Source organism: Phascolarctos cinereus, unplaced genomic scaffold (assembly GCF_003287225.1).
Source record: "Phascolarctos cinereus isolate Bilbo 61053 unplaced genomic scaffold, phaCin_HiC Scaffold_726;HRSCAF=1367, whole genome shotgun sequence".
NCBI lineage: Eukaryota > Metazoa > Chordata > Mammalia > Diprotodontia > Phascolarctidae > Phascolarctos > Phascolarctos cinereus.
Genome location: NW_027556098.1, coordinates 136,259,494 through 136,286,934, shown reverse-complemented (window position 1 = coordinate 136,286,934; position 27,441 = coordinate 136,259,494). Strand labels below are relative to the sequence as shown.

The following is a 27,441-nucleotide window of genomic DNA, read 5'->3' as shown; positions in this document are numbered from 1 at the left end:
GGATTGAGGACGAGTGGTCATACAGATATGGAGGAGATCCAATGGAAATGTCATAAAACTCAGAGAGTATCTGGGAGAGGGCAGTCTGTGTTAGATGCTGTGGGCAGGTCAAGAAGTATGAGGAGTTGGGAAAGAAAAAGCCAGTGCATTTGGCAACCAAGAGATCACTGATAATTTTGGAGAGAAGTTGCAGTTGAATGATGAAATCATAAGCCAGACTTCAAATGGTTGAGATGTGAGTAAAGAGAGGAGGTAGAGGTAGTGACACTAGATAGTTTTTCTAGAAATTTGGCTGAGAAAGGGAGGAGAGGTATAGGATGTAGGGTTAAAGGAAAGAGATCAGTAGCTAAAGGAGAGGTGAGATGAGGATATTTGAGACAGAGATGGGGACAGAAAGGTAGGAGGAGAGAGACCAAGAAACATAGAGATAGAGGCAGAAAGGCAGATGATCGAGGGTGTGTAGTTTGCAGGAGATGGGAAGAGATGGGATCAAAGGTACATTTAGGAGGGTTGGCCTTGGCCAAGAAGAGCACTATCTCTTTAGAAAATGGAGTAGTAGATAGAATGGTTTAAAAAATGTTTGGTGTTTTTTTTTACATTGCTTAAATTTCTCCTGTCTATCTCCACCTTCCCTCCTCTCAGAGAACCACCCCTTATGACAGATTTTATTAAAGAGAGAAAATTCTACAAAATTAACATATACATTGAAAAACATTATATGTAGTTTCACACGGACCCCCATTTGCCTCTGCACCACCCTTTCTGCTCCCTGCCCGCCCATAAAGTCAAAGGGTTTTGAGACACAAAAGGGGAGAAGAGGAAGCTCATGATGAATGACAACTGATTTCTTAGTAAAATATGAGGCAAGATCCTCAGATGAAGGGACAAGAGTGGTGTGGGATTTGGTAAGACGTGGGATAAAAAATAAATTAGGAAGGAGCAAAAGCATTGCCTCATTAAACAATGGGCCCAGTTGTTTGTTAGATAATGTAATTTTGTAAAGGACCAAGTTGGCTTGATTATGTACCTCCCTCCAGTTGCTTTCAGCAGCAGTTAAGATAGTAGGAATAATCCTGGGTTGGGGTTTGGCTAGGCACAAGAATAGCTGACAGAACAGTTGAACTGGCTAACTAGAAAGCTGAGATTTAGAAGGAAGAAAAGCCAAGCCAAAGCAAGGGTGATAATCTGAGAGAATACTGAGAACAATAGCTTAGAAGGGGAAAGGCAAAGGGAAAGATGAAATGATTGTTCAAACAATACAACTGAGGAGGGAAGAACTGAAGTGAATTGAGAGGACTGAAGAAGTGAGATGAAGGTGTGTGAAGGAATGTTACTGTATACACTGAAGTCCCCTTTAATGTGTTAAAGACCTAATTTGTGTCTGATGATGTATCTAAAATGCTCTAAGTTTTATCAATTGAGTCAAACACAAATTGGAAATAAATATGTTTTTATTAAACACTCAAAGTGCCATTTATATTCATTCCATAGTCCAGAAGGTTACTTTTAGTAAGCCTTTGTACCATAACCTTTCAAGAAATTTAATTACCTTAGAAGAAAAAGCAACTTTCATTGTGCTAATTCTTTCAGGTCCTCATGCATGATAAACCTAAACAAAGATGTGTACCATCAATATACAAATCTTCATATAAACAAAGTCATTGGTCACTAACAAAATAAACATGGTATCTTTTACGATACAAAAAATAAAAAATAATAAAAGCCATTTACCAGCAAGAAAATAAAACAAATACATAGAAATTAAAAATCAAAAGTATTTTTATACATTTTTACAAGCACCATTTTGAATGTGTTAAAATCAAAATGTGCATGAAATGTGGAACAAACCACATCGTACCAGACCTTTGGTAGGTACTTCACCTAATAAGAGTATACCGGCTCCTTTTAAAACTACAGATTTAGTGACATTCAACAGTGCACTTTATACCTAGGCATGAGAAATTTTACTTGGTACCGCATATTAAAAACATACAGATTCTCTTTAATCACATAAATGTTATCAGATTGGAAATTCAATTTCCGATTCTTATTCTGCCAGTTTCTTAAAACACACAGTATAGAATAAAGCCACATCAAAGCATGATAGGACATATCTAAACCAATTTGTAGTAATTCAAATACAAAGGATCACGATATATCAATATATCACGTCATAGAGCCATTCTAACCTTGCCCAATGTGAAGCAAAACTTGAAATGGAAATGTCCATTTTTGGCAGAAAAAAAAAGGGAAACATTCAAAAGGAACAATGGACAAGCTAGCAGATACAAACATCTAAACATCTTTTCAAGATGGATTACATTTTCTAAATTTTTTCATAGCTCTGGGACTTCAAAGGCTGCTTTTAGCTTTTAGTGGAGACAGTGTATTTTCTTTATATTTAAACTTCACAAAATCCTTACAAGAGAATTCACTGTTCTTCCTTGCAAGAGTGTTTTAACAGATTTCTAAGTACAATTTGTGTCCAATTTTGGAAATACAAATACATTTTGAATGGTTAAAAACAAAATTAAAAAAATATTTTCTGAACATCAGCCAGCTGAAAATATATTTATCTAGTAAATTATCTCTCAGAAAGCTTTTATATATTTATTCTAACTAAACATAGTACCCTTAAAAAACAATTTCATAAAAATGTATAAATGAAACTGAAATAAGAAATTACTGGGATATATATATATATATACATATATTCATACACACATATACACACATCTCTGATGCATACAGAGTTACACATATACTCTTGGAAATGGTTTTTAGAATATATCATGGAATTAGAAAATAATGCTGAACTCCTGAGTTCTTCAACCAAGATAGGACCATACACAAATTACACTTTTTTTAAAAGCAAGAAATCCCACTGAAATCAGCAAGAGCAGTGCAGTTACTGATAGCTACACCTCAAAAGAATTTTAAACATACATACAGACAGTAGTACAATGCACTCATACATGGTTCTCATACACTCTTATATAATTATTGGTCAGAGTAGTAAATCAGTGTACAAATTAAACATTTCCAAAATGTGCAAAAAAGTCAACGTTGATAGAAAAAAACATCTTTGTACATACATTACAAACTGTGCCCAGCATTCAACTGAGATTAGAAACATTTACAGAGAGAAACATAGATTAAATACATAGAAGTTAATGGTTACATTAAAAAATGTACATTAGATTAAAGGGTAAATTTACAAGAGTGTATTCATATTTTTGTGACAATTATAAGTCTACTTTCAAACTTATCTGAGTTTTTTATTTACAATGATATCTGAACAAGAACCATGTGACAAATAAGAGATGTCAGACATTAGAAGTATTTTTTGGTATTAACTGTTTTAGATATAAGACTACAGGACATAAAAATTTTAAAACCAAGGTAAATGGAAATGTAAACCTCTCACATACTTCTAAAAACATTTTATTTATTAAAGATAGCTATATGGAAATGAACAATTTCTAACTTTTTAGATGCTGTACTTGTATTTGCACAAGATATCGCAAGGCTTTGGACCACTCTGTCTTACCCTAATATCTTTCCCCTCAAAAGCTGACTTTTTTTCCTTTTGCTTTCTTCTTGGGGCAGGGGCAGGGGTAGGAATCTTTGGAAAAATGAGAACATATCAAGAGCTAGTCAAAATCATCTTACAGAGGCTAATTTTCTAAGAGAGTTCAACATGTAATTCTGCTAACATATTTTCCTCCTACCCTCATGTTATGAATGGCAGTACCATCAATTGTTGTTTGCATCAAAAAAAAAATTATAAATAAAAGTGCTTTTTGTTACACTTATTGGCTAGAATTGTCTCTCTAGAATTCTAGTATGGGGATAAATTTTGCACATGGACTCAAGAGCACAATCAATTTTTACATTATGTAAAAAAGGGATTACTTCTCAAATTCAAAAATATATTTATTTATGGCACAAGGTCAGTCCATGAAACATTTTTATCTTCACAGCTTGCCTGAAATGCCCCTCAAATGAAACAGAAGTTCACAATTTTAAGACACTAGAGAGCATTCTTTGAAGCTGAAGCATAATATATTTGAATCATGTCAATGCAATTTCACCTTAGGTGAGCTAATGTTTATCCAAGTAAGTAAAGTTTCTTAAATGCTGGAGAGAATCTGCACATCTAAAGAATGAACATGAAACATTGTCCTCTAAAAGGATGGAAAGGATGGACTGAGAGAAGTTCCACTAGTACCTACCTGTTTTGTCCCACATTAAAAAAAACCAAAAAACAACTTATTGGTTGGCCTTACAGGTGTGCTAATTGTTTATGAAACAACTTGTATGGCTCTGTCTACAGAGGTTATAAAAGCTTTGGTTTAAAGTGATTTTGACAATGCATATCATGAATATAAACCAAGTTACTAGTCATCAGGTACATTACTGGTTTTAATACCTTTGCTTTTCCTAACAAAAATACCATATGGATTTAAATTTAAATGTGCAAATATGGAAAATGTGAACAAATTTGTAAGAAATTTTAAAAAGATTGAGATAAATTCTTGAGCTCTACTGCAGATAAAATAGTTCTATTAAATCTCTTAAGTTAAACCATGACAATTCAATTAGCTGGGAACAGGGTTTCATTATGTCATTTCCCTAACCTGCTAAAAACATAAGGAAATTTCCTTATGAACTGCAATGAATAAGCTAATAAACTTGTTGTTTTATTCCAAAGAGTCCATGAATGATATGTAACCTAATGTAATGAAGAGCAAAGACTATTAAAGCTACAGAGGAGCTTATCAATCATCTGATTCAACCCCATCATTTTTCAGATGAAGAAAAAAAGTCCAGAGAAATCAAGTGACTTGCAAAGGAAACAGTGAGTTAGTGTAGGCATTGGAACAATAATATACTTCTCTTAATTCCCAACTTGGTGTGAGAATTCCATTATACCATGATGTCTTATGAACTCTTTCCTACACGTGCGATTTCACTGGTGGAAGGTACTCACAGTGAAGATATTCCCTCTACCAATGCTGATCAGCACCTGCTCAGTGACTTAAGAGAGTTGCCTTGCGCCACAGAGTGACTTGCCCAGGGTCACATGACAGTATGTCTAAGTAGCTCTGGTTAAAAATCATCCACTTTCAGCAATCCAGAATTGGCAGTTTTCAATACCTTTATGTAGTTTTTTTTTTAAACTAGTGCTTTTACAATTATTTGTAGAAATAAGTTGACTTTCCTCCATGGAGACAATTTTATTCATACACCATTAGTATGGCATATTTTTAATGTATTTTTCTAATAGTGAGAACGGGTGGTACTGAGTAATTCAGTCTAAAATGCTTTATCGTGGAGCCTGACATTCAAATCTCTATCCCCTAATCCCAATTCCCCCTGCTTTACAGACATGTAAGCTATATAATCAGTGGCACATGCACAATTATCAGTCAAAGAACATGGAATATAAATTCCTTGAGAGTAGGAAATTTTTCATTCTTTGTACTTGTATTTCCAGCACCTAGTATACTAAGTGCCTGGCACATAATAGGTGCTTAATAAATACTTGGTGATTGATTGATAGGGATCTCTTATTCTCAATTTGTAGCCCTCTTCATACTGTTTAAAATATTGACAGATACTTAACTTCTTAGGTAAAAATATTTAGCTCAGCTATGGGAAATAAACAGCGACCTATGATCTACCTAAAACCTGAGAGGTTCAAATGTAATTGAAAAGCAGTTGATCTGAAACAATTTATATTTCATCTCTTATTTTTTATCTTTTGGGTATGAGAAATGCAGATTGTGTCTCTTAAAAAGACTAGTGTTTCCTGCTTAGCAATATAATAAAAAGGGAGGAGGAAATATGGGAGGGGAGGCATTAGGAAGCATGGACAAAGGCCAATTCTCATTTTGTGGCCAAATAAACTGCTGTGGTCTTGCAATTTTGTAAAGCTATCTGCACATCTGATTTATAATTTGAATGATCACTGACATAAAAGAAAATTAGAACATACAAAAGTACTAACAAAAAGTTAACAATTAAATTTCTTCAATGTTCACCTGAAACCAAAACTTCAAACTAAATAAATATATTAGTTCTAGAACTAAGCTGTCCAAACTTTTAAATTTTATGATGAAAATAGAACCTCCCAGAATACTAGATTTTTAGCTCCTTCCAAATGTTTGATTATTAAATAAGTTAGATGAAATGAGTTTCAAAAGAATCCTTTTGAGAAAAACCAACCTCATTTTTCCAAAAATAAATGTTCTTCATTACTTTATGTATTTAAGCATGGGCTGGGTGAACAACTGCCTGTCATGTACATTGCATAAGTTTCTTCTATTCAACAAATATTTATTGTACCTATTAGTTAGAAAGCCCTGTGCTAAGTGCTGAGGGGGAATACAAGATCAGAAAGATATAGTCCCTGCCCTAAAGGAACTTGTACTAAAAGTAAATTTTGACTGGTTGACCTCTAAGATCTGATTGAGCTCTGGAATTCCATCACTCTAGTTCCTGACACTAATAATCTGAGTTTTCAGCAACTGTACCCAGCCTAATTTTTAAGGTTTAATAACTGCCCACAATTTAAAATGTGTTTGGGGGAAAAAAACTCAATCCTGCTAATTAATACTAACAAAATGATCACAACACAGGTTAATTCCGTGCTTTTAAAAAGATATGGCTAGAAAAATAAAACTGATCCTTCCCACACAAAAAAATGACAGTTAAATATCCTTAATGACAATTTAATGAATTTACAGCAATAAGCTCCAAGGCCAAAATGAAGTCAATGAATTCTAGTAGAACTCTAAGGAACAAAGTCTACCATTTGTCTAATGAATCCTGATTTTATCTACCCATTGCATTGGCATTTATTATAGAAATTCCTTCTAACCCTATAACTATGATCCCATGAAAAGTATTTGATCACATCAAAACGATTTAGTAGTGTAAGAACTGCAAAGTTTAAGAACTAATTAACCAAGACTAGGTGGCACAGTGGATAGAGTGCCAGATCTGGAGTCTGGAAGACTCATCTTCCTGAGTTCAAATATGGCCTCAGACACATAATAGTTGTGTGACCTTGGGCAAGTCACTTAACCCTGTTTGCCTAACTTTCCTCATCTGTGAAATGAGTTAAAGAAGGAAATGGCAAACTACTGCAGTATCTTTGCCAAAAAAAAAAACCCAAATGGGGTCACCAAGTGTTGGACATGACTGAAAAATAACTAATGAAGACTGTAGATAAGACATAATGTATGAGATTTTGAGGGTATTTTCAAAGTATTGAGAGAGGACCTGGCTATACATTGCTTAGGCTGTTAAAGAACATTCCACTGACTAGAAAATTTGGTGGTAGAGAGCCAGTACAGAGAAAAAAATTTTTTAAAATTATCTTCCTTTATATAGGATTTGTCATGAAGATGTTAATGAGAGTATCTGAGCTGCCCAATTCATTATGAAATATGTTTTTGTTGTGTTTTTCCATTTCTCCATTTGCATTAGTATTTTATAATTTAAGTTATAAATGAAAAAGTTTTAAAAAATGCCTTATGTAGTAGTCTCTGTTTAAAACAAAAAATCAGTAAGTTAAAGTTTACTGATATTTTGTGAGAGGCCATACTGAAATTATGAGACCTAAATATGCTGCCTTTTAAACATGTTAAAAAAATATCAGGGTATTATATAGTAATTCATAGTAACTAATATAGCCCACATCATTTCCCCTTATTTTGTGACATTCTTATTCAGCACATTATACCTACAGTATAGTAGTCCTGAATTTAGCCCAGGGCAAAGTCATAACACCAATATTCTCACAGCCTAATTTTATTTATATCATATGTGTGTGTATATACATGCATATACACACACACATATATATACACAAACATATATGTGATATAAATAGGAAGAGCTAGATATTCTGGAAAGCATATGAAAGACTGCAAGTGAACCTTCTCCAGCACCAAACATGTCTGCCATTGCCAAGACAGAATGCATTTTTAAAAGGCACAAAAGCAGCAGTCTAAGCAATTTTTGTTTTCCAGCTGCAGCAAAGAAATATTATAGTATAGAAAAAAGTTGTGCATTTAAAAACAGGATAAAATCAGAGACTAGTTTCTGAAAAAAATCCAACCTTCACAGAGTGCAATTTAATTTGCCGCCCCACATCATAATCTAATAGGAAGAAATAATATTAAATCTTGGAGTGCTGTAGTTACACCTGATATAGGCTCTTCCTTTGAAATTCTTTTTTGGTTCTCTCTCTCTCTCTCTATTAATGTTCTAGCTACCAATGGGCATTTTTTTTTAAACCAATGTCTCCATATTTGCTCATTTTCAGCTTGGTTTTTGGTACCTTCAAACCTATTTAAAATCAATAAATTCAGATACACATTTTATAGGATACCTATGTAAACTATGTCTATTTTAAAAACAATCTTTACATAAAGCATATTGCCTTCCCTCCCCCACCTATATTCAGCTCTAATAAAAAAAAATTTGCTTATAAAGCAAAGGTCCTCTGCAGCAGTAGGAAAGAAGGACTCCCCCCCCCCCCCATGCTTGCTTTTTATATCTTTTAGCCTAGGACAAGGAGACAGAGAACACATGGAACATCATTTTGCTTTTTTGTTGTTATTGTTACACAGTCTCCCAGGATTTCTATGTAAAAGTCATTTGTCCCATACTTTGCACTGCTGGTTACCCTGACAGACCAAAAATGAAACAAAGGGGAATCACGATAAAAGGAGACAAAAGGAAATTTTGCTGGTCCATATGCTATGACAGTGATTGAGTAGAAAAGACTGAACTACTCACCAAAGGTAAATAGATTATAATAGATCCACACACTTGGGGTTTGTTTCTGGCACATAGTATACTAAGCCAACATTCTCTACTCCTTCCCCTCCAATTATGAATTCTCAGAATAACTGTCGGCATTGTCTTAATATTTTGCATTTTCTTTAGTTTCTGCTGCCTGCTTCTGCCGATTCTCCGAACACAAAAGAAGCTTTGGCAATTTACCTGTGCTTTTTTTCTTCTGAGAATATCAACTGCAAATAATCCTGCACAGTATGCTATGCAGGAGCCTTGCATTCATTGTACCTATATCTGTTAAAATGGTTTCAGTAACAAATTATTTTTAAAGAATCCTTAAAAACACATACCTTATTAGAAGGAATAATACTATTAATACATGGGCCCCATGTGAATAATCAAATTCAAAACCTTGAGGTGGGAAATACTTTTTTCCTTCCCATTCACAGTAAAGAAACATGAGCAGCCAAATTACTGAAATCTTGCTTATTTTTCATTTGCAATGCAGTACACCATGGGGTCTAAAAAAGTTCATATTCCATTTCGTGTTCTTAGGGAGAAACTTCACTTCCTCCATCATTACAAAAACACATGCGACCTGGAATTTCTTGGTCCTTCATGATAAATGGAAAACATTAAATTTTATTTTCTTCACATCTGAGGTTGGAAGACAGTATACAAGTTTCTACCCATTCCACTTCAGTTCTGTAGCTGAATGATTAGTGATTCGGATGCAGTGTGCAGCTGGGAAAAAGGGTTTTCTATTTTCTGGGACATTTATCACTTGTTCTGAAGTAATGGTAATTGCTATTGGACAATCCTTGTGCTAAATTTGTGAATATTTCTTGAAGTTCAGGTATTACCTCTTTGCAAGAGATCTTTTTCAATTGTTGTTTTTAGGTACACAATTGAATAACTCTTGAGATTATATGCTTTTCCCCCCCAAGTGCATTATTGCTTTTTATATGACCACGAAGGCATGATTTTTATTTTCTGCCAAGACAATCAAGACCTTCAAAGCATGGGTCCCCCTAGACTGGATGGTATTTAATGCTATATACAAGGAAGTGGTAGCTAAAGAAAGGAAGAAGGTATGTATCTTTTTGACTGTTTTCAGTTCATCTCCATTTTCAATTAATTGGAGGCCTTTTTCCCCTCAGAGTAAAACAAAAAATACTGAACAGTTTTTTGTCCTTTTACTATTCCTTTTGACTACCCCATTGGATGTCTCTTATAATTTTGTCCGTTCACATCACTTAAGAAAAACATTTTCCTCTTACATTTTGCTTTTAACAGAATTTCTTGCTGACTTTCCATATGTTTAAAAATATAGTAGCATGACTTCATTTTTCACTAGAGGGTTATCTCTTAAGCTTTGTCTTCTCCCGAAAAATGGATCTATTATAGTGTATTTACCTATAATTCTGGCTCTCTGAGAGTTGTTAAGTATGTTAAGTAAACATACCTCTTAGAAACTTATATTTTACATCAAGATGTATTTTCAGCAAAAGGAGTGGCAGGCAGAAGCTAGGATATGGCAGGGCATACACACTCATGATGAAGTCTATATTATTTAAGTCTATCAGCAATCTAATCTATTCTGGGGCTCAACCCCAGGCGTGCGGATCTATTTTAACTACTATCACTAAATAATGGAAATTAGAAGTAATTTTATTTATCTTTTTCCATCTCCCCCTCACCAAAAATGCGTCAGGAGTATGAGAAAAGGCTATCTTATCTTTAAGAATTTTATAGTTTCTTTGTTGCTTTTTTTTTTAAATAATGATGAATATGTACTAAAGTGCTTTTATCTCTGAGAATCACATCAGTACATTATAAAAAAAAAATTCAAGTCCTGATAGGGGAGAAGTATTCTAAATATAAAAAACTTGAGATTATTTTTAGACAAATTAATGAAACCAAGAATCAAGAGAAATACTTTCCCTCTTTTTTCTTTCCTCTTTTTTCTCTTTCTCTCTTTATAAAAAGAAAAAAGTGCAGTTAGAGAGAAGGTAAATGCAGTAGGTCTGAGCTGGGAGAGGCACTGACTAGCACTGAGTGCTAGTGGTAATGCGCAAACATGTGCCTTAAGAGTTCATCAGCTGATGGTCTCAATTTGGCCTCTACAAAAATCCTCTTGAGGAAATCTCGACTATGGTCTGAAGCATGAGGTGGCAGCTTTGGATTGGTTGGCTGAGTAGCAATTTTAAATATGGCAGCCATTGCTTCAAACTCAGCCCAAGGTGGTTTCTCAGTTAGCATTTCTACTACAGTACAGCCCACACTCCTAAAAAAAAAAAGCGAAAATTGATTATTTAGACTGACTGCATAGCCCAACAGAACTACATATTTAGAGTTAAAAAAAACAATAGTGGCGCAGTGAATAGAGCACCGGCCCTGAATTCAAATCAGGCCTCAGACCAAAGAGTTGACACTTACTAGCTGTGTGACCCTGGGCAAGTCACTTAACCCCAATTGCCTAAAAAAACCCCCCAAAACCAAAAAAAAAACCTTCCAACAATAAATCTGCTACAATTAGAACTTGATTTGCATTTAGAATATTCTCCCTAATGCAGTATTGTGGGAATGTATGTGGGTATTAAAATATGCCTTTATATAATGATTAACTGTACTACTTGCCCTAAATGCTATCCATAATTAATTCAATAAACATATATTGAATGCCTACTATGCTAGGTGCTAAGAAAGATATAAAGCTAAATAAGACATGATCTCTTTCCTTAAGGAATTTATAGATACATATGTAAATTGGTATAATAAAAGGGTATGAATATGCACAAAAGATACAAAATGCTATGAGAAGAAGGGATTTCTTTGGCAGAGGGAAGATCTGGGAAGGCTATATGGAAGACTTAAGATGTAAAGAGAGCCCTGAAGGATAGACAGGATTTCAACTGGTGGAGAAAATTATGTTCTAATTTAGAAATCTTATTTTTTAAATACCAGACCAGCTAATCTGTATTAACTGTTGTTCTGTCTAGTCACAGACTCTCCAAAGTTACTACTAATTGCCAAATTAATTGCCAAACCTAACATCTTCATCCTTCTTGACCAGTCTTTGATTGTCAATCACCCTCATATCTTCTTGATATTCTCTTCTCTCTTGTTTTTTGTGACTGCTCTCTAATTCTGCTCCTACCTATCTGATCTCATCATCTCTGTCTCCTTTGCTGGATCTTCATCTAGGCCATGTCCACTAACCATGGGAGTCCCCCAAAGTTCTGTCCTAAACTCATCTTCTCTCTCTATACTATTGCATTTGTTGCTGTCATGGTTTTCAGTTACCCACTGTTTCAGTTACACGCACCATTACTATGCAAACACAATGCTCAGATCTACTTGTCTAGCTCCAACCTCTCTCCTGACCTCTACTTTCATATCTCCAACTGTCTTTTAGACATCTTGAAATGGATGTCCCATACAGACATGTTAAACTCAACATGTCCAAAAATGAACTCATTAGCTTTTCCCCCAAACCCTGTACTCTTCTTAATTTCCCTATTATTGTTTATGTACTACCATCCTTTCAATTACCCAGGCTCACAACCTAGGTATCACACTTAATTCTTCACTCTATTACCTCTTCCCTCATCCCCAATTAGTGATGAAGTCCTGTTGTTTCCATCTTAACAATATCCTTTGTATATACCCCCTTCTTTCCTCTGATACTGCTACCATCCTGGTGCAGGCTCTCATCACCTCATGCCTGGACTATTGAAATAGTCATGCCTAAATAGTTTCCCTATCTCATCTCTCTCTCTACTCTAGTCTTTCTTCATTCAGCTGTCAAATTATCTTCTAAAACACAGGTCTGACCATATATCATCCCCATTCCAAATTCAATAAATCCCAGTGATTCCCTTCAGGATCAATTATAAAAAGCCACTGTATGGCTTTCAAAGCTCTTTAAAATGTAGTTCTTTCCTACCTTTCCAGTCTTACACTTTTACTTCCCATTAGATACTTTGCAACCCAGTGACAATGGCCTTAATGTTCCTCACACAAGAAGCTTCATCTTCCAACTCTGAGCATTCTGATTGGCTATCTCCTATGCCTGGAACACTATCCTCTTCTTCTCTGTCTCCTAGTTTCTCTGGTTTCTTTCACATCTCAGCAGAAATTGCACATTCTATAAGAGACCTCTTCTAGTCTCTTTACTTTTAATGACTTCCCTCTGATATTATCCCCCATTTATCACATATCTATATCTAATTTTGTCTGAACCATAGTTGTCTGTTTCCCTCTCCCGTTAGAGTGTAAGCTTCTTGAGAGTAGGGCCTGTTTTTTGCCTTTCTTTGTATCCCCAGTACTTAGCACAGTGCCTAGTACACAATAGGTGCTTAATCCTAGCTGACCAAGAACAAAATGCCCTTCCCCTTTGATTCTAAACCCTTTAAAAAATGAATGTCTACTACAATCTTTTCTAGATGTAAAGGAGAGGAAGGTAATTTTATGTTGTATCATAGCAGTTGTTGTTGGTCATGGAATTTTTTACTAGAAAAAAGGTAAAAATTCCGTAAAAGCCAGGCTTCAGGGAAACTAGTCTATTTCTTAGAATCATTTTAAACATCATGTCTTTTCACATAATGCATCACCATTATGATGCTATACTGTCTAGTAGTAACCACAAAGAGTCTTCCATGCAATCAGTGCAAGTTGCTTAACAAACTTAGGCCTCATTTTCTTCATCTAAAATGAGGGGGCCAGACTGGATGGTCCCTCAGGTCCCTTTCAGCTCTATATCTAGGATCCTACCATCAAGAATGGAAGGACAATTAGAAATGGGGTGTGAAGAGATTTAGGAGTGTTAGAAATGCCACACTGAACAGATAAATCCTACCACCGAAAGCATGGAAATTTGTTTTGTTTGATTATGCATATGTGTTACAGGGTTTTCTTTTTCTTTTTTTCTTTCTTCTATGAGGACAGGGGAGGTAGAAGGGGGAGAAAATAGATGCTTAATTGAAAAATTTATTTAAAAAAAGCCAGTCTCCACCGGACTGCGACTTTTCTTTAATATCTTTAAACACAGGTTAATTTCCCAGGGTCAAGGACAGTTTTTATACATGTGTTATAGGAAAGAGATTTTTCAAGTACGGTCAAATTAGTCACTTTTCTCCCTTTACCTTCTACTAAGACACCTTAAATAAAAATACCTCCCTAATATGTGAAAGGAGGGGAAGGTGGAGGGAAAGAATATGCATGAGTAGATTAATCATACTTCTAAAGCAGAAAACTTCAAATCTTTCAATATACTTTTTAGACATAGGACCATTTGGCAGATTTATAGAAGCATGAGGTAGAGTTAAAAAGTAAATATTTCTAGGAGTTACAGTATCCAAGAGTATCTTACTAAGAAATTTTTTTGGAGGGGGAGGTGACTGGGGTTAAGTAACTTGCCCAGGGTCACACAACTAGTAAGTATCTATGGCCACATTTGAACTCGGGTCCTCCTGACTGTAGGGCTAGTATGCTATCCACTGTGCCACCCAGCTGCTGCAGGACAAAAGAATTTAAACCAGGCTTTACTAACTTTGGTTTGTTGGTAGGAAGATGGAAATAGCAGTAACAACTCATTGAAATGTAGCTTATAAAAACCTACCAGATATCTGCTTTTCGGCCATAACCTTCCCCACTGATGACTTCAGGACTCATCCAGTATGGTGTGCCTGTGACAGACTTCATTCCTGTACCAGAAAGACAGATTGTCTGAAGTCGTTTACTGGCACCAAAATCCCCCAGCTTCACATTTCCTGCTGAATCTCGAAGAATATTTGCTCCTGTAAAGTAAAAAACAAATCCTTTCAATCGATTATCATTATTATTATTGTTTTGCTTTTTGGTGAGACAAATCAGGGTTAAGTGACTTGTCCAGAGTCACATAGCTAGTAAGTTTTACATGTCTGAGGCCAGATTTGAACTCAGGTCCTCCTGATTCCAAGGCCAGAGCTCTATCCACTGTGCCACTTAGCTGCCCCATCAATCAATTAATTTTTACAGGTAGGTCTCTAGTAAACTTACAAGAAACAATACCAATGAATCCTTTTATTTTCTGAAATTTTATTGTTGCCTCTTATTTTTTTACTTTATTTCCCCTTAATTACTGAACCCTTCTTTGTTAGCTACAAATGTTATCTATTTCTATTTCTTATTTCCTTGTAATGACCCAGAACCACCACAATTACATTTAATCAAAGCCAACTGATACAGAAAATATATCTTTTGGTATATACCTAATTCCCCATTGGTGGTCTCTACCTCTCTTTAGAGAAGAGGAAGTTGTGTTTCATTATTATTTTCGGGGTCCAACACTTTATGATGATGATGATGATGTATTACTGTCTCTCTGTCTTGCCCAGGATGGAAGTGCACCACTCACGGACATGATCAATTACTGATAATCATGGAAGCTTTGCCTTGCTCTTTTTCTGACATAGGGTAGTAGGTCCCTCCTTAGGATGCCCGGTGGTCCCTGGACTCCTGGTGGCTCACAAGCCCAACTCTTCCTCCCTCTTGAACAGAAACAGAATCATATCCCCTTGATAAACTTAGCCCACTGAATCAGGTATTACAGACATGTGTTACCAAGCCTGGCCCAAGACTGTTCATTATGATATATTATGTTACAATAAAAATTCAAGTGCTTTTTAGTATTATTGTTTATCTTATTATGGTCTTTGCAAGTCCTTTTAATGGGACAAAACCATATTTAAATTCTCTTGTTAAAAAAAATTCCACCAATAAGCTCATAGTCATAAGAATATCAATGTAGAAAGGGGTTATCTAATCTTAGAGATAATCTAATCCAATTAACTCATTTTACAGATTAGGCCCAGAATAAAGTTTGTCTAAGGTTATAAAAACTAGTAAGAGGAAGAATTAGTGCTCTTTTTACAAGAAGCAGCAGCTTAATTTTCATAGAGATTCAGCCCTTTATCTCTGCCTTTTAAATTCCCTTAGATTCTCCATAGCCTAACAAACTGACTAGTCTTCCAATAAAGTTTGTTTTCCAGCATGCATGTACTTTGCTGGCAGGAAGATTAATTTTCCAAGGTAGCAGGTCTATATATGTAGAGAGATAAAGTGAGAAAAAGAGAAATAACAGAAATTCTACATTGTTGAATTGGCAAAACCATTATCTGATAGGGAGGGCAAGAAAATCATGATCTGAAATCTCTTCCCAAGTCATGGAAGTCTGAGTTGTAATCTTAATAATACTTTACAACACAATAGAATAAAATAGACACAACAGACCACATTTAACAAAAGAAGGAAGTGAAGTCTAGAGAGGTGAAGTGACTTGCCCAGGAGTAGGGAACCTGTGGCCTTGAGGCCACATGTGGCCCTCTAGGTCCTCAAGTGCGACCCTTTGACTGAATCCAAACTTCACAGAACAAATCCCCTTAATAAAAGGATTTGTTCCATAAAACTTGGACTCAGTCAAAAGTCTACACCCAAAGACCCAGAAGGCCACATGTGGCCTTGAGGCTGTAGGTTCCCCACCAATGGAACTGCCCACAGAGAATGCAGGGGCCAGACACTGTGCTAGGTTCAGGGGATACAAAAACAAAAAGGAAACAAACAGCTCCTATTCTCAAGGAGTTTACGTCCTTAATGGGGAGAAACAATATGTACACTGTAAGAAAAGCACAAATAAGGGGCAGCTCGGTGGTGCAGTGGATAGAGCACCGGCCCTGAAGTCAGGAGGACTGAGTTCAAATCTGGCCTCAGACACTTAACACTTACAAGCTGTGTGACCCTGGGCAAGTCACTTAACCCCATTGCGAAGAAGAAGAGCACACAAAACTGGTGTCACAATAGGCCCTTGGTACAAACTTGAGTTGAGCCTTGAAGGAAGCTAATTCTTCTAAGAGGCATAGGTGGGGACACAATACATTTCTGATATAGAGAACAGCCAGCAAAGGGTTATATGTAATGTATGGGAGACAACAAGAATTAGTTTGGCTGGAACATACATTTTATAAGGGAGAGTAATGCAAAAAGAGTCTGGTAAGAAGAGGGAATCATAGGGCAGCTAGGTGGTGCAATGGATAGAGCACTGGCCCTGAAGTCAGGAGGAGGACCCGAGTTGAAATCTGGCCTCAGACTGAACACTTGACACTTATTAGCTGTGTGACCCTGGGCAAGTCACTTAACCCCAATTGCCTAAAAAGAAAAGAAAGGGGAAGAAAAAAAGAAAAAAAAAAGAAAGGGGAAACAAAACAAACAGAAGGGAAAAAAATAGCAAATAGTATGCTTTGATCTGTATTCAAACTCCACAGTTCTTTCTTTGGATGTGGATAGCATTTTCCATCATGAGACTTTTGGAGATGTCTTAGATCCTTGCACTGCTGAGAAGGGCTAGGTCTATCAAAGTTAGTCATCGCATAATGTGGCTGTTACTGTGACAATGTTCTCTTGGTTCTGCTCACTTCACTCAGCATCAGTCCATACAAGTCTTTCCAGGTTTTTCTGAAGTCTGCCTACTCATCATTTCTTATAGCACAATAGTGTTCCATTACATTCATATGCCACAACTTGTTCAGCCAATTGATGGGCATTCCCTCAGTTTCCAATTCTTTGCCACCACAAAAAAAGCTGCTATAAATATTTTTGTACATGTGAGTCCTTTTCCCATTTTTGTGATCTCTTTGGATACCTATAGCTTATATACCTAGAAGCAGCCAGACTAATTTCACTGGAATTTGTTTACACTGTTTTCAATGCTTGGAAGGCTTTGTCTCCTTCTCTTCACTAAATTCTTGAATAAGTTCAAATCCTATAGTGCTACCTCTTCTGGGAGTCTGAACTTCACTGACCAGCTTAACTCACTCTGCTGCAATTACCATCTGTGCCACTTATTTGTCACTTAGCCTAAGCTACCCTGTATCTCTTGATGTGTGTCTATGTCCCAACTTCCAAATTAGAATTTAAGCTCTTGAAGGGCAGGGAAAATATCTAATACCTCTTTATGTTTCCAGTGTTTAGCATAGTTTCCTGCACACAATGAGTGCTCCGTGAATGCTTCTTATTAAAGACGGTGCCACATAGTCTGAGAGTGAGATAGATTTAGATGGAGAAGAGGTTATAGCTTTGCATTTTACCTGGACAGCTTTGGCTTTCCACACATTAGAGACATAAGCTCAAAGAAAAGAAAGATGCTTAGAAAAAATTAGTTTAGAAATGTGTCAAATAGTCTAACAACTAATTTTTTTATAGGCTTACTGTTTGTAACCATCTTAGATAATCATTGAGATAAAAACAAAAAATGGTTGGTTTTATATGTGCTAAATTATATGTACTAAAAATGCTCTCCCTCCAAAGTGAAGAACATGAGCCACAAAGAGCCACAAACCTGGGGGGGTTGGCTGTTATGAGTGGAGAAATCCCTTCAGTCCCTTGATCTCTCAGTTTTCTAGTAGGCTATCACTCCTGCACTAGCCAATCTCTCTTTTCTCCATCTTGACTTTTTGGTAAATAAGTTGAACTCTATACTGTCTTCTTTAGTCTCTTGCCCTCTTATTACACTGCTGGACTATGCCCTGCCAAGCCTTAGTTCTAGATCACTCTTACCATCTGCTGCCTTGGCTCTGATGCATGTGCTACAGAATGTATCCCATACCCTGAGTTCACTACAAATTTACGTTACACAACCTCAACTAGGCTGTCACCACTGTTAGTCAATCCTTTTATACCTCCCTAATTAACTCACCGTCCTACTCACCACAGTGGCTCTTTGAAAACTCTTCATCCCTCCTTAAACTTCCCATAGGTCCTTTCCCATCTTCTTTCCACTGAGAACTTTGTGTCATATTTTACTGAAAAAGTTAAGGCTATTTGCTGAGAGCTCCCTCTTCTCCCCTTATCTCATATCACCTGGATGCCTTTTGCCACGATTGCTTTCTTTGCCCCATCTGAAATGATGAGGTGGCCCTTCTCCTTGCCAAAGCAAACTCCTTTACACACACAAGTGATCTTCTCTTATTAGACTGGACCTTCTATCATCCTCATTCTCTTACCTATATTCCACCTTTCCCTCTCTACTTGCTGCTAGCCTACTGCCTATAAACATGCCCATGTCTCCCTGTCCTCAAAAAACCCTCACTCTATCCACCTACCCCTGCTATCATCCCATATTTCTCCTGCCTTTTTGGCTGACCTCTTTGAGAAATCATCTATAACAGATGCCTCCATTTCCTCTCTCTTAATATTTTCTTTTCCTTAAGTTTAATTTTAAAAAAAATCTGTCAGTTCCAAATTTTTTTTCTTCCCTTTCCCCACTCATTGAGGTTAGAAAAACAAAGCCTATTACAAATAAGTATAATCATGCAAAGCAAATTCCCATATTAGCCATATCAAAAAAAAAAGAGAAAGAAAAGAAAAGAAAAAATATATTTCGATCTACACTCTGAGTCTATCACTTCTGTAACTGGAGGTGGACAGAACGTTTCAACATGAATTCTTTGGAACTGTGGTGGGTCATTATGTTGATCAAAATTTCTAAGTCTTTCAGAGCTGTCTTTACAATATTGCTGTAACTGTGTTCTCCTGGTTCTGCTCATTTCACTTTGCATCAGTTCATATTAAGTCTTTTCAGATTTTTCTGAAACCAATCCCTTCATTATTTCTTAGAGCACAAAAGTATTCCAACACATTCACATACCATAACTTACTCAGACACTCCCCAAATGATGGTCCTTTCAGTTTCTAATTCTTTACTACCACAAAAAAGGGCATTTATAAATATTTTTAAACATATGGATTATCTTCCCCTTTCTTTGATCTCTTTGGGGTATAGACCTAGTAGCAGTATTGCTGGATCAAAGAATATACACAATTTAATAGCTTCTTGGACATAAGTTTCAAAATGGTGGGATCAGTTCACAGATCTACCAATAATACATTTAAGTGCCTGTTTTCTCACAGCCCTTTCTGCACGTCATTTTCCTTTTGGTTAACTTGGCCAATCTGATGGGTTTGACGTGGTACCTCAGAGTTGTTTTGATTTGCAGCTCTCTATTTAATGTTTTTAAAGCATTTCTTCATATACCTATAGCTTTGATTTCTTCCCCTGAAAACTCTCTATTCATCTCATTTGACCATTTATCAACCTACGAGTGGCTCTTATTCTTAGGAATTTTATTCAGTTCCCTATACAGTCTAGAAATGAGACCTTTATTAGAAAAATTTGCTGCAAAGATTTCCATTTCCTGATTTTCTATTAATTTTAGTTGCATTGTTTGATTTTCTTTGTGTAAAACTTTTCAATTTTATGTAATTAAAACTGTAAATTTTACCTCCATTGAACCTCTTGATTTCTTGTTTTATCATGAGCTTTGTATTCATACACCTGATATGTAATTTCTTTTATGCTTTTCTAATCTGCTTATGTTACCTTTTACATCTAAATCATATTCCCATTTGGAGCTTTTCTTGGTATAGGGTATGAAATGTTGTACACTACTTTAGTTTCTGCCACATTGCTTTCTAGTTTTTCCAACAGTTTTTATTCAACATGCCCCAATATCTGGGATCTCTAGGTTTATCAAACATTAAATTACTATGCTCATTTGCTTCTGTATTTATGTACCTAACCTATTCCCCTGGTCAATTTATTTCTTACCCAGTATCAAACTGTTATGACAATTATAGCTTTGTAATATAGTTTAAGATCCTCTCAATCTCTTCTTAACTCCCTACAATCTGGTTTCAGACCTCATCATTCAATGGAAATGGCTTTCTCTAAAGTTACCAATGATCTCTTAATTGCCAAATCCAGTGGACTTCTCTCGATCCTCTTTTTAGAAAACTTTTAAAAAAATTTATTTTTAGTTTTCAACACTCACTTCCATTAAGATTTTGAGTTCTAAATTTTCTTACCCTTCCTTCCCTCCCCCCTCACCAAGACGGCATGCAATCTGATATAGGCTCTATATTTACATTCATATTAAACATATTTTCACATTAATCATGTTGTAAAGAAAAATTAGAACCAATGGGAGGAACCATGAGAAAGTAGAAAATCCTTAACCTTCTTGAACTTTCTGCAGCCTCTGACACTGTCAATCACTCTTTTCTCTTTGAAACTCTTTTCTTACTAGATTTTTGAGACACTGGAGTCACAGTCAGAGTCAAGAGAAATTTATTAAGTGCCTACCATGTGCCAGGCACTGAAAAATGGTAGGAATTCAAACAAAAGCATAAAATCGTCCCCACTCTCAAGAAATTCACTATCTAAGAGGAAGACAACAGATAAAAAGCTGAAAAGGAAGGGAGGAAATCCTGCTCCTTTTTCTTTATACTATTATTTCAGTTGGTGTTCTCATCAGATTGCATAGATTCAATTATCTCTTTGCTGAGGAGCCTTAGCCTCTCTGCTGACCTCCAATCTTGTATCTTCTGAAATGGATGTCATGTGAACATCTTAAACCTAACATGTCCGAAACTGAACTCAAAATCATCCCCCCACCCAAACCACCTCCCCTTTCAAACTTCCCCTATGACTATCTATGGCACAACTATTCTCCTAGTCCCTCAGGGTCACAATGTGGGTGTCATCCTTGAGTCCTCACTCTTACATATTCAATTTGTTTCCAAGGCCTTTCAATTTTACCTTTTAACATCTCTCCTCCAATACTGCCATTATCCTGGTGCACCCAAATCTCTTCACACATGAATTACTGAGATAGCTTGCTGATTGGTCTGCTCACTACAAGTCCTTCTCCACTACAGTCCATCCTCCACTTGGCTGCTAAAGTAATTTTCCTAAAGTTCAGGTATAGCCATGTCACCATCCTACTCAATAACTCCAGTGGCTACCTATTGCCTCCAGTGTGAATTATATAAAATCCTCTGTTTGGTGTTTAAAGTCCTTGCATCCCTGCTCCCAGCTTTCGCGTCTTCCTATATTTTATACTCTCCCTCCCCCCACCAACTACTCTTTCTTCCAGTGGCACTGACTTCCTTGCTTTTTTCTCAAATAAGATATTTCATCTACTGACTCCAGGCACTTTCACTGGCTGTCCCTCATGCATGGAATACTTTCCCCTTCCTCATCCCTGCCTCCTGGCTTCTCCAGCTTGCTTCAAATCTCAGCTAAAATCTCACCTTCTACAGGAAACCTTTTCCAATCTCTTTTAATTCTAGTACCTTCCCTCTGTTGACTATTTCCTATTTATCCTGTATATAGCTTGTTGGTTCAGAGCTGTTTGGATGATGTCTCTCCTTCAAAATTCAGCTTAAATGAGAACTTTCCCTTTCTCCCTTCCCCTCTATGGTAACCTTCCATCTATTCTATTTACACACAAGTTGTCTCTTCCATTAGAAAAAGTTCCTTTAGGGCAGGGAACATTTTGCTTTTTCACTGTATCTCCAGCACTTAGCAGAGTGCCTGGCACATAATAAATGCTTAATAAATGGTTTCTGATTTAACTGTTGGTTTTCTAATTATGTTCCAATCATATTAAAAGGACTGGGGCTCAGAGTCAGAAGACCTAACAAGTTACAATTATGCCTCTGACACTTCATACTTGTGACTTTGGGAGAATTATTTTGTTGATTTACGTCTCAATTGTCTCATCTAAAATTTAAGTATGCTTGTACTATTTATTTATTTGTGCTGCTGTGAGGAAAGCACACTAAAAACCATAAAATGGTATGGAAAGTAGAAAGCTATTATTATTTCCTGAAGTACAGAATCACTAACATTACCTTTTTATGGGCAGGTCAATATTTTGCACTAATAACTTTTTTGATCATAACTGACTTTTTTATTCTGAAGATTTTAATTCTGCTTCTGAAATTCACTAGTAAAGCTGTTTTTAATCTTAAAAAAAACCAAACCCAAACTTTCTATAAATTTATTTAAATATAGGGTATAAATATGTTTAAAAATGAAAATGCTTTAGTCCTAACCTTTAATATCTCTATGTACAATCATATTACTGTGCAAGTAGTGAACTCCCTCCAGAATCTGCCGGGTATATTTCCTGGTCACATTCTCAGTAAGAGCTCCATATGCTTTTAACTGGTCCTTAATTGAACCCTGTGTTGAGAGAGAGAGAAAAAAAAGAGGGAGAGAGAAAAGAACATGACACATCATTAAGAAGTATAGCACTTAGCAAAGCAGTAGGATATAAAATAAACCCTCATAAATCATCAGCATTTCTATGTATTTATTTTCAGTCCTCCTAGAGGACTACTGCAATTAGAATGATGATAATTAAACCTTAGGCAAAGAGCAATAGCCAAAAACAAGCTGTACCTTGTATCATCATAGTTAAACATCTGGTTTTTTCCCTATTGACATGATTATTAGTATTTTCTTACTTGATTAATTAATCTAACACTTTAGGTGGTAATAAATCACAGTTAGTTAAAAGATAAATCTTTAGCTAAAATTGACATCATAAATTGATTATTCTTTAAATGTTCAGTAGAATTCATTTGTGAATCCACCTGGTCCTGGGAATTTTTTCTTATAGAGTTCACTGCTGGCCAGGTCAATTTCTTTTTCTAAGATGGTGTTATTTAAATATGCATTTTCCCTTTCTGTTAATCTGGGCAATTTATATTTTTGTATTCACCCACTGCTTACATTGTCAGAATTATTGGCATATAACTGGGCAAAATAGTTCCTAATAGCTCTAATTTCATCTTGACTAGTGTGAATTCACCTTTTTCTTTTGATATTAGTAATTTGTTTTCATCTTTTAAAAAAAATTTTAAAAATCAAATTAACCAATGGTTTATCTATTTTGTTGGGTTTTTTTCCTTCATAAAACCAGCTCTTAGTTTTATGTATTAGTTCAATGCTTTTCTTTCAATTTTATTCATCTCTCCTTTGCTTTTCAGGATTTCCAATTTGGGTATTTAACTGGGGATTTAGAATTTATTTTTCTAGTTTTTTTTAGTTTCATGCTCAATTAATTGATCTGCTTTTTCTTTATTTTGTTGATGCAAGTATTTAGAAATACAAAATTTCCCCTAAGCACTACTTTGGCTGCATCTCAAAAATTTTGGTTATGTTGTTGTCTCATTGCTGTCATTTTCTTTAATGAAATTACAGGTTGCTTCTATGATTTGTTCTTTAGCATTACATCATTTAGTTTCCAATTAATTTTTTTGACAGTCTGCAGCATGTGGTGCTCTTTATTGAGATGCTCATGGTGGCTGCAATATATAGTAAAGCACTTTTCTTATATAAAAAATGGGCAGCACTTTAATTCATTTTCCCATGAAAGCCACTAGGACCTGAATTCAGAGTTTATAGGCATAATGTAGCTTTATATATTTTAGGATCTGTGGGATTTATGGTTTGTATTTTTAACTTTAAAGTTTTCTTTGCTTATAGGTAGGTAAGTCTGAGTAATGCAGCACATATGATACAGGCAAGTCCAGCAACGAGTGTATGGTAGAGAAAATGAAGACAGCTCTCTAGAACCACAGTCCCATTGGGAAAGCAGTGATAAAGACCTTTATTTCATTTATGAGAGAGACACAAGATCTTTTTTTCTTTACTTTTTTCAAATCTATCTGTGCAGACTAAGTACTTTTAAATTAATTTTAAATTAGGCTTACACACTCCTTTACTGAATGTAATTTTTATTGCATTATGATCTGAAAAGGATGCACTTAATTTTTCTGCATTTGGTTGTGAGGTTTTTTAATGCCCTAATACAGGGTGAATTTTTGTGTGAGTGCCATGTACCACTGAGAAAAAAGTGCATCCTTATCTATTCCCATTCAAATTCCTCCACAGGTCTAGCTTATCTAACTTTCCTAAAGTTCTATTCATCTCCTAACTCTTTCTTGTTCAGCTTTTCTTAGATTTATCTAGTTCCAAGAGAGGAAAGTTGAAGTCCCCTAGTAGTATAGCTTTACTATTTCCTCATATAACTCATTTAACTTTTCCTTTAAGCTTGCATATTCTCCTAGCCTTTCTTTGCCATTAGACTATCAATTTATTAACAAAAAGATTACTCTGGGTCTAAAACTTTTGTATGGTCTTTATTTGAAGACATACCTTGAATAACAAATACTTTCTTAAAAGTTTTACTAACTTACCCCTGGCATATATTCCATAAATATGGAAAGTGTTCTTTCCTGGGGATCCCGTAAGCAGCCATAATACTGAACAATTCGCTCATGCAGTAGGTTTTTCAACAACTGAATTTCACACTCAAGTGCATTTACTTCCTGAAACATAATTTATACTAAAGTTTATTAAATCTCTAGAACAATTATAGCCAAAAGATGTGATATAACAAATCTAGATGATGAAAATGATGCAGTTTGCTTGAAAATATCCACTGGGAAATAATACACTATAAAACACCCATAAATAATGCCTTTGATAGCAGAAACTTTATCCTTGATTAGTGGTTAAAATTATAATGAATCAGATTTTTCATTTGTTTCACTGAAAAGGAAAATTCACATTATAAAAATTTTAGAACGATCAGCGAATTCTATTTATTCATATCAAAACCTTTCAATGGAGAACTGAAATAATTTATGTTAAAAGAAAGCAGAAAATACCACTGCATATTACATTTAATTCACTAAAAATGTGTTGATGTAATTACATTTTATATGATGGTTCTTACCTTGCTAGTCTCTGGACTATCAGGGTCAAACTGAACTTGTTTAACAGCAAGCTCTCTTCCTGTATCAACATCGTAACATAAATATACTCTGCCAAAGGCTCCCTGACCAAGCAATTTGCCTAGTCTCCAGTTAGTTGGTGCTCTTGGTGCTGAAAAATAGATCTTTTACTTAGTAGGGTATAGTTAACAACATAAACACTTAGAAATCAAATGAGTAAGGGCATTAAAATTAAATTAATATGTTCAGCTATTCAGGAAAAGCTTTAAAGGGCATATCCTGGTTACCACCTTTCAGAGAATTTATGAAGAATTCTAAAAACAAAAGACATGTACTCTTTTATTTCTTCCTTGGGAAAGTGCTGCTCTTAGGTTAGCATGTCCAAGGCAGGAAAAATAATAGAAAAAGGGGCTGAAAATATTACAAGCTGATTTTAAGAAATGCCACAAGATCACCAAAGAAAGTATGTTCTGTAACAAATGTTCTTGTTAAGCTTTTGGCCACAGAATCCAAAGGCAACCAAAAATCAGTTGAATTTTTAAAGTGCTAAATACTCTAATATTTAAATACCACACTTCTATTAATGAGAAAATACCTAAATGGAAGTTAAGAGGCAAAGGACTTCATCTCTTCTACTGTTAGTCCATTCTTGTGCTGGACTTGAAAAAGGAAGACCTTAGTTTAAAATTGTGCCTCAGACACTTACTTGTTATGTGGTCTTGGGAAAGTCACTGAATCTCTCTCCCCTTAGTTTCCTCCCTAATCTCCAATGCTTCCAATGAGGCGTTTGGACTTGATGGCTTCAGAGGTCCCTTCTAGTTCTGAATTTATGATCCTATGATTCTATTCTAAAACATACTTTAAAGAATCTTAAATCCTATCTTTTAAAAAAAATTTATTAATTTATTTTTATTTATCAATAATCACTTCCATATGCTTTTGAGTTTAAAATTTTTCTCCCCTTTCCTCCCCACCACCCTCCCCAAGATGGCACACAATCTGATATAGGCTATACATTTACATTCCTATTAAACATATTTTCACATTAGTGATGCTGTAAGTAAAAATTAAAACAGGAGGAACCATCAGAAAGAGGAAACAAAACTCAACGGAAGAGAGAAAAAAATTAGCAATTCAACTTGCATAGTTCTTTCTTTAGATGTAGATAGCATTTTCCATCACGAGGCCTCTGGAGAGGTCTTAGATTCTTGTATTGCTGGTAAGGGTTAAGTTTGTCAATATTAGTCATTGTATAATGTGGCTGTTATTGTGTACAAAGTTCTCTCTTGGTTTTGCTCACTTCACTCAGAATCAGACCATACAAGTCTTTCCAGGTTTTTCTGAAGTCAGCCTGTTCATCATTTCTTATAGCACAATAGTATTCCATTACATTCATATACCACAACTTGCTCAGCCATTCCCCAACTGACATCCTTCTCAATTTCCAATTCTTTGCCACCACAAAAAGAGCTGCTATGAATATTTTTGTACATGTGGGTCCTTTTCCCATTTGTATGATCTCTTTGGGATATAGCCCTAGAAGTGCTATTGTTGGGTCAAAGGGTATGCACATTTTTATAGCCCTTTGGGCATAGTTCCAAATTGTTCTCCAAAATGGTTGGATCATTTCACAACACTATCAACAATGCATTAGTTTTCCAATTTTCCCACCTTCTCCAACACTTATAATTTTCCTGTGTCGTCATGTTGGCCAATCTGATCGGTGTAATGTGGTACCTCAGAGTTGTTTTGATTTGCATTTCTCTAATCAATAATGATTTAGAGCATTTTTTCATATGCCTATAGATGGCTTTAATTTCTTCATCTGAGAACTGTCTGTTCATATCCTTTGACCATTTATTAACTGGGGAATGGCTTGTATTCTTATAAATTTGACTTAATTCTCTATATATTTTAGAAATGAGGCCCTTATCAGAGAGACTGGTTATAAAAATTCTTTCCCAATTTTCTACCTTCCTTCTAATCTTAGTATATTGGCTT

General features: G+C 35.5%; 1 protein-coding gene across 1 annotated transcript in view; it reads right to left on the bottom strand.

Moving 5' to 3' along the window:
* Positions 1–1,433: 1,433 nt before the first annotated feature.
* Positions 1,434–27,441, bottom strand: part of MAP3K2 (mitogen-activated protein kinase kinase kinase 2) — a 107,716-nt gene continuing 81,708 nt past the window's right edge. The window contains exons 13-17 of the mRNA XM_020967145.2: positions 25,443–25,591; positions 24,901–25,032; positions 22,750–22,879; positions 14,438–14,615; positions 1,434–11,101 (exon numbers count right to left, since the gene is read on the bottom strand). Coding sequence (XP_020822804.1) covers positions 10,876–11,101; positions 14,438–14,615; positions 22,750–22,879; positions 24,901–25,032; positions 25,443–25,591 — 815 coding nt within the window. The 3' untranslated portion in view covers positions 1,434–10,875. The remainder of the gene's footprint in view (positions 11,102–14,437; positions 14,616–22,749; positions 22,880–24,900; positions 25,033–25,442; positions 25,592–27,441) is intronic.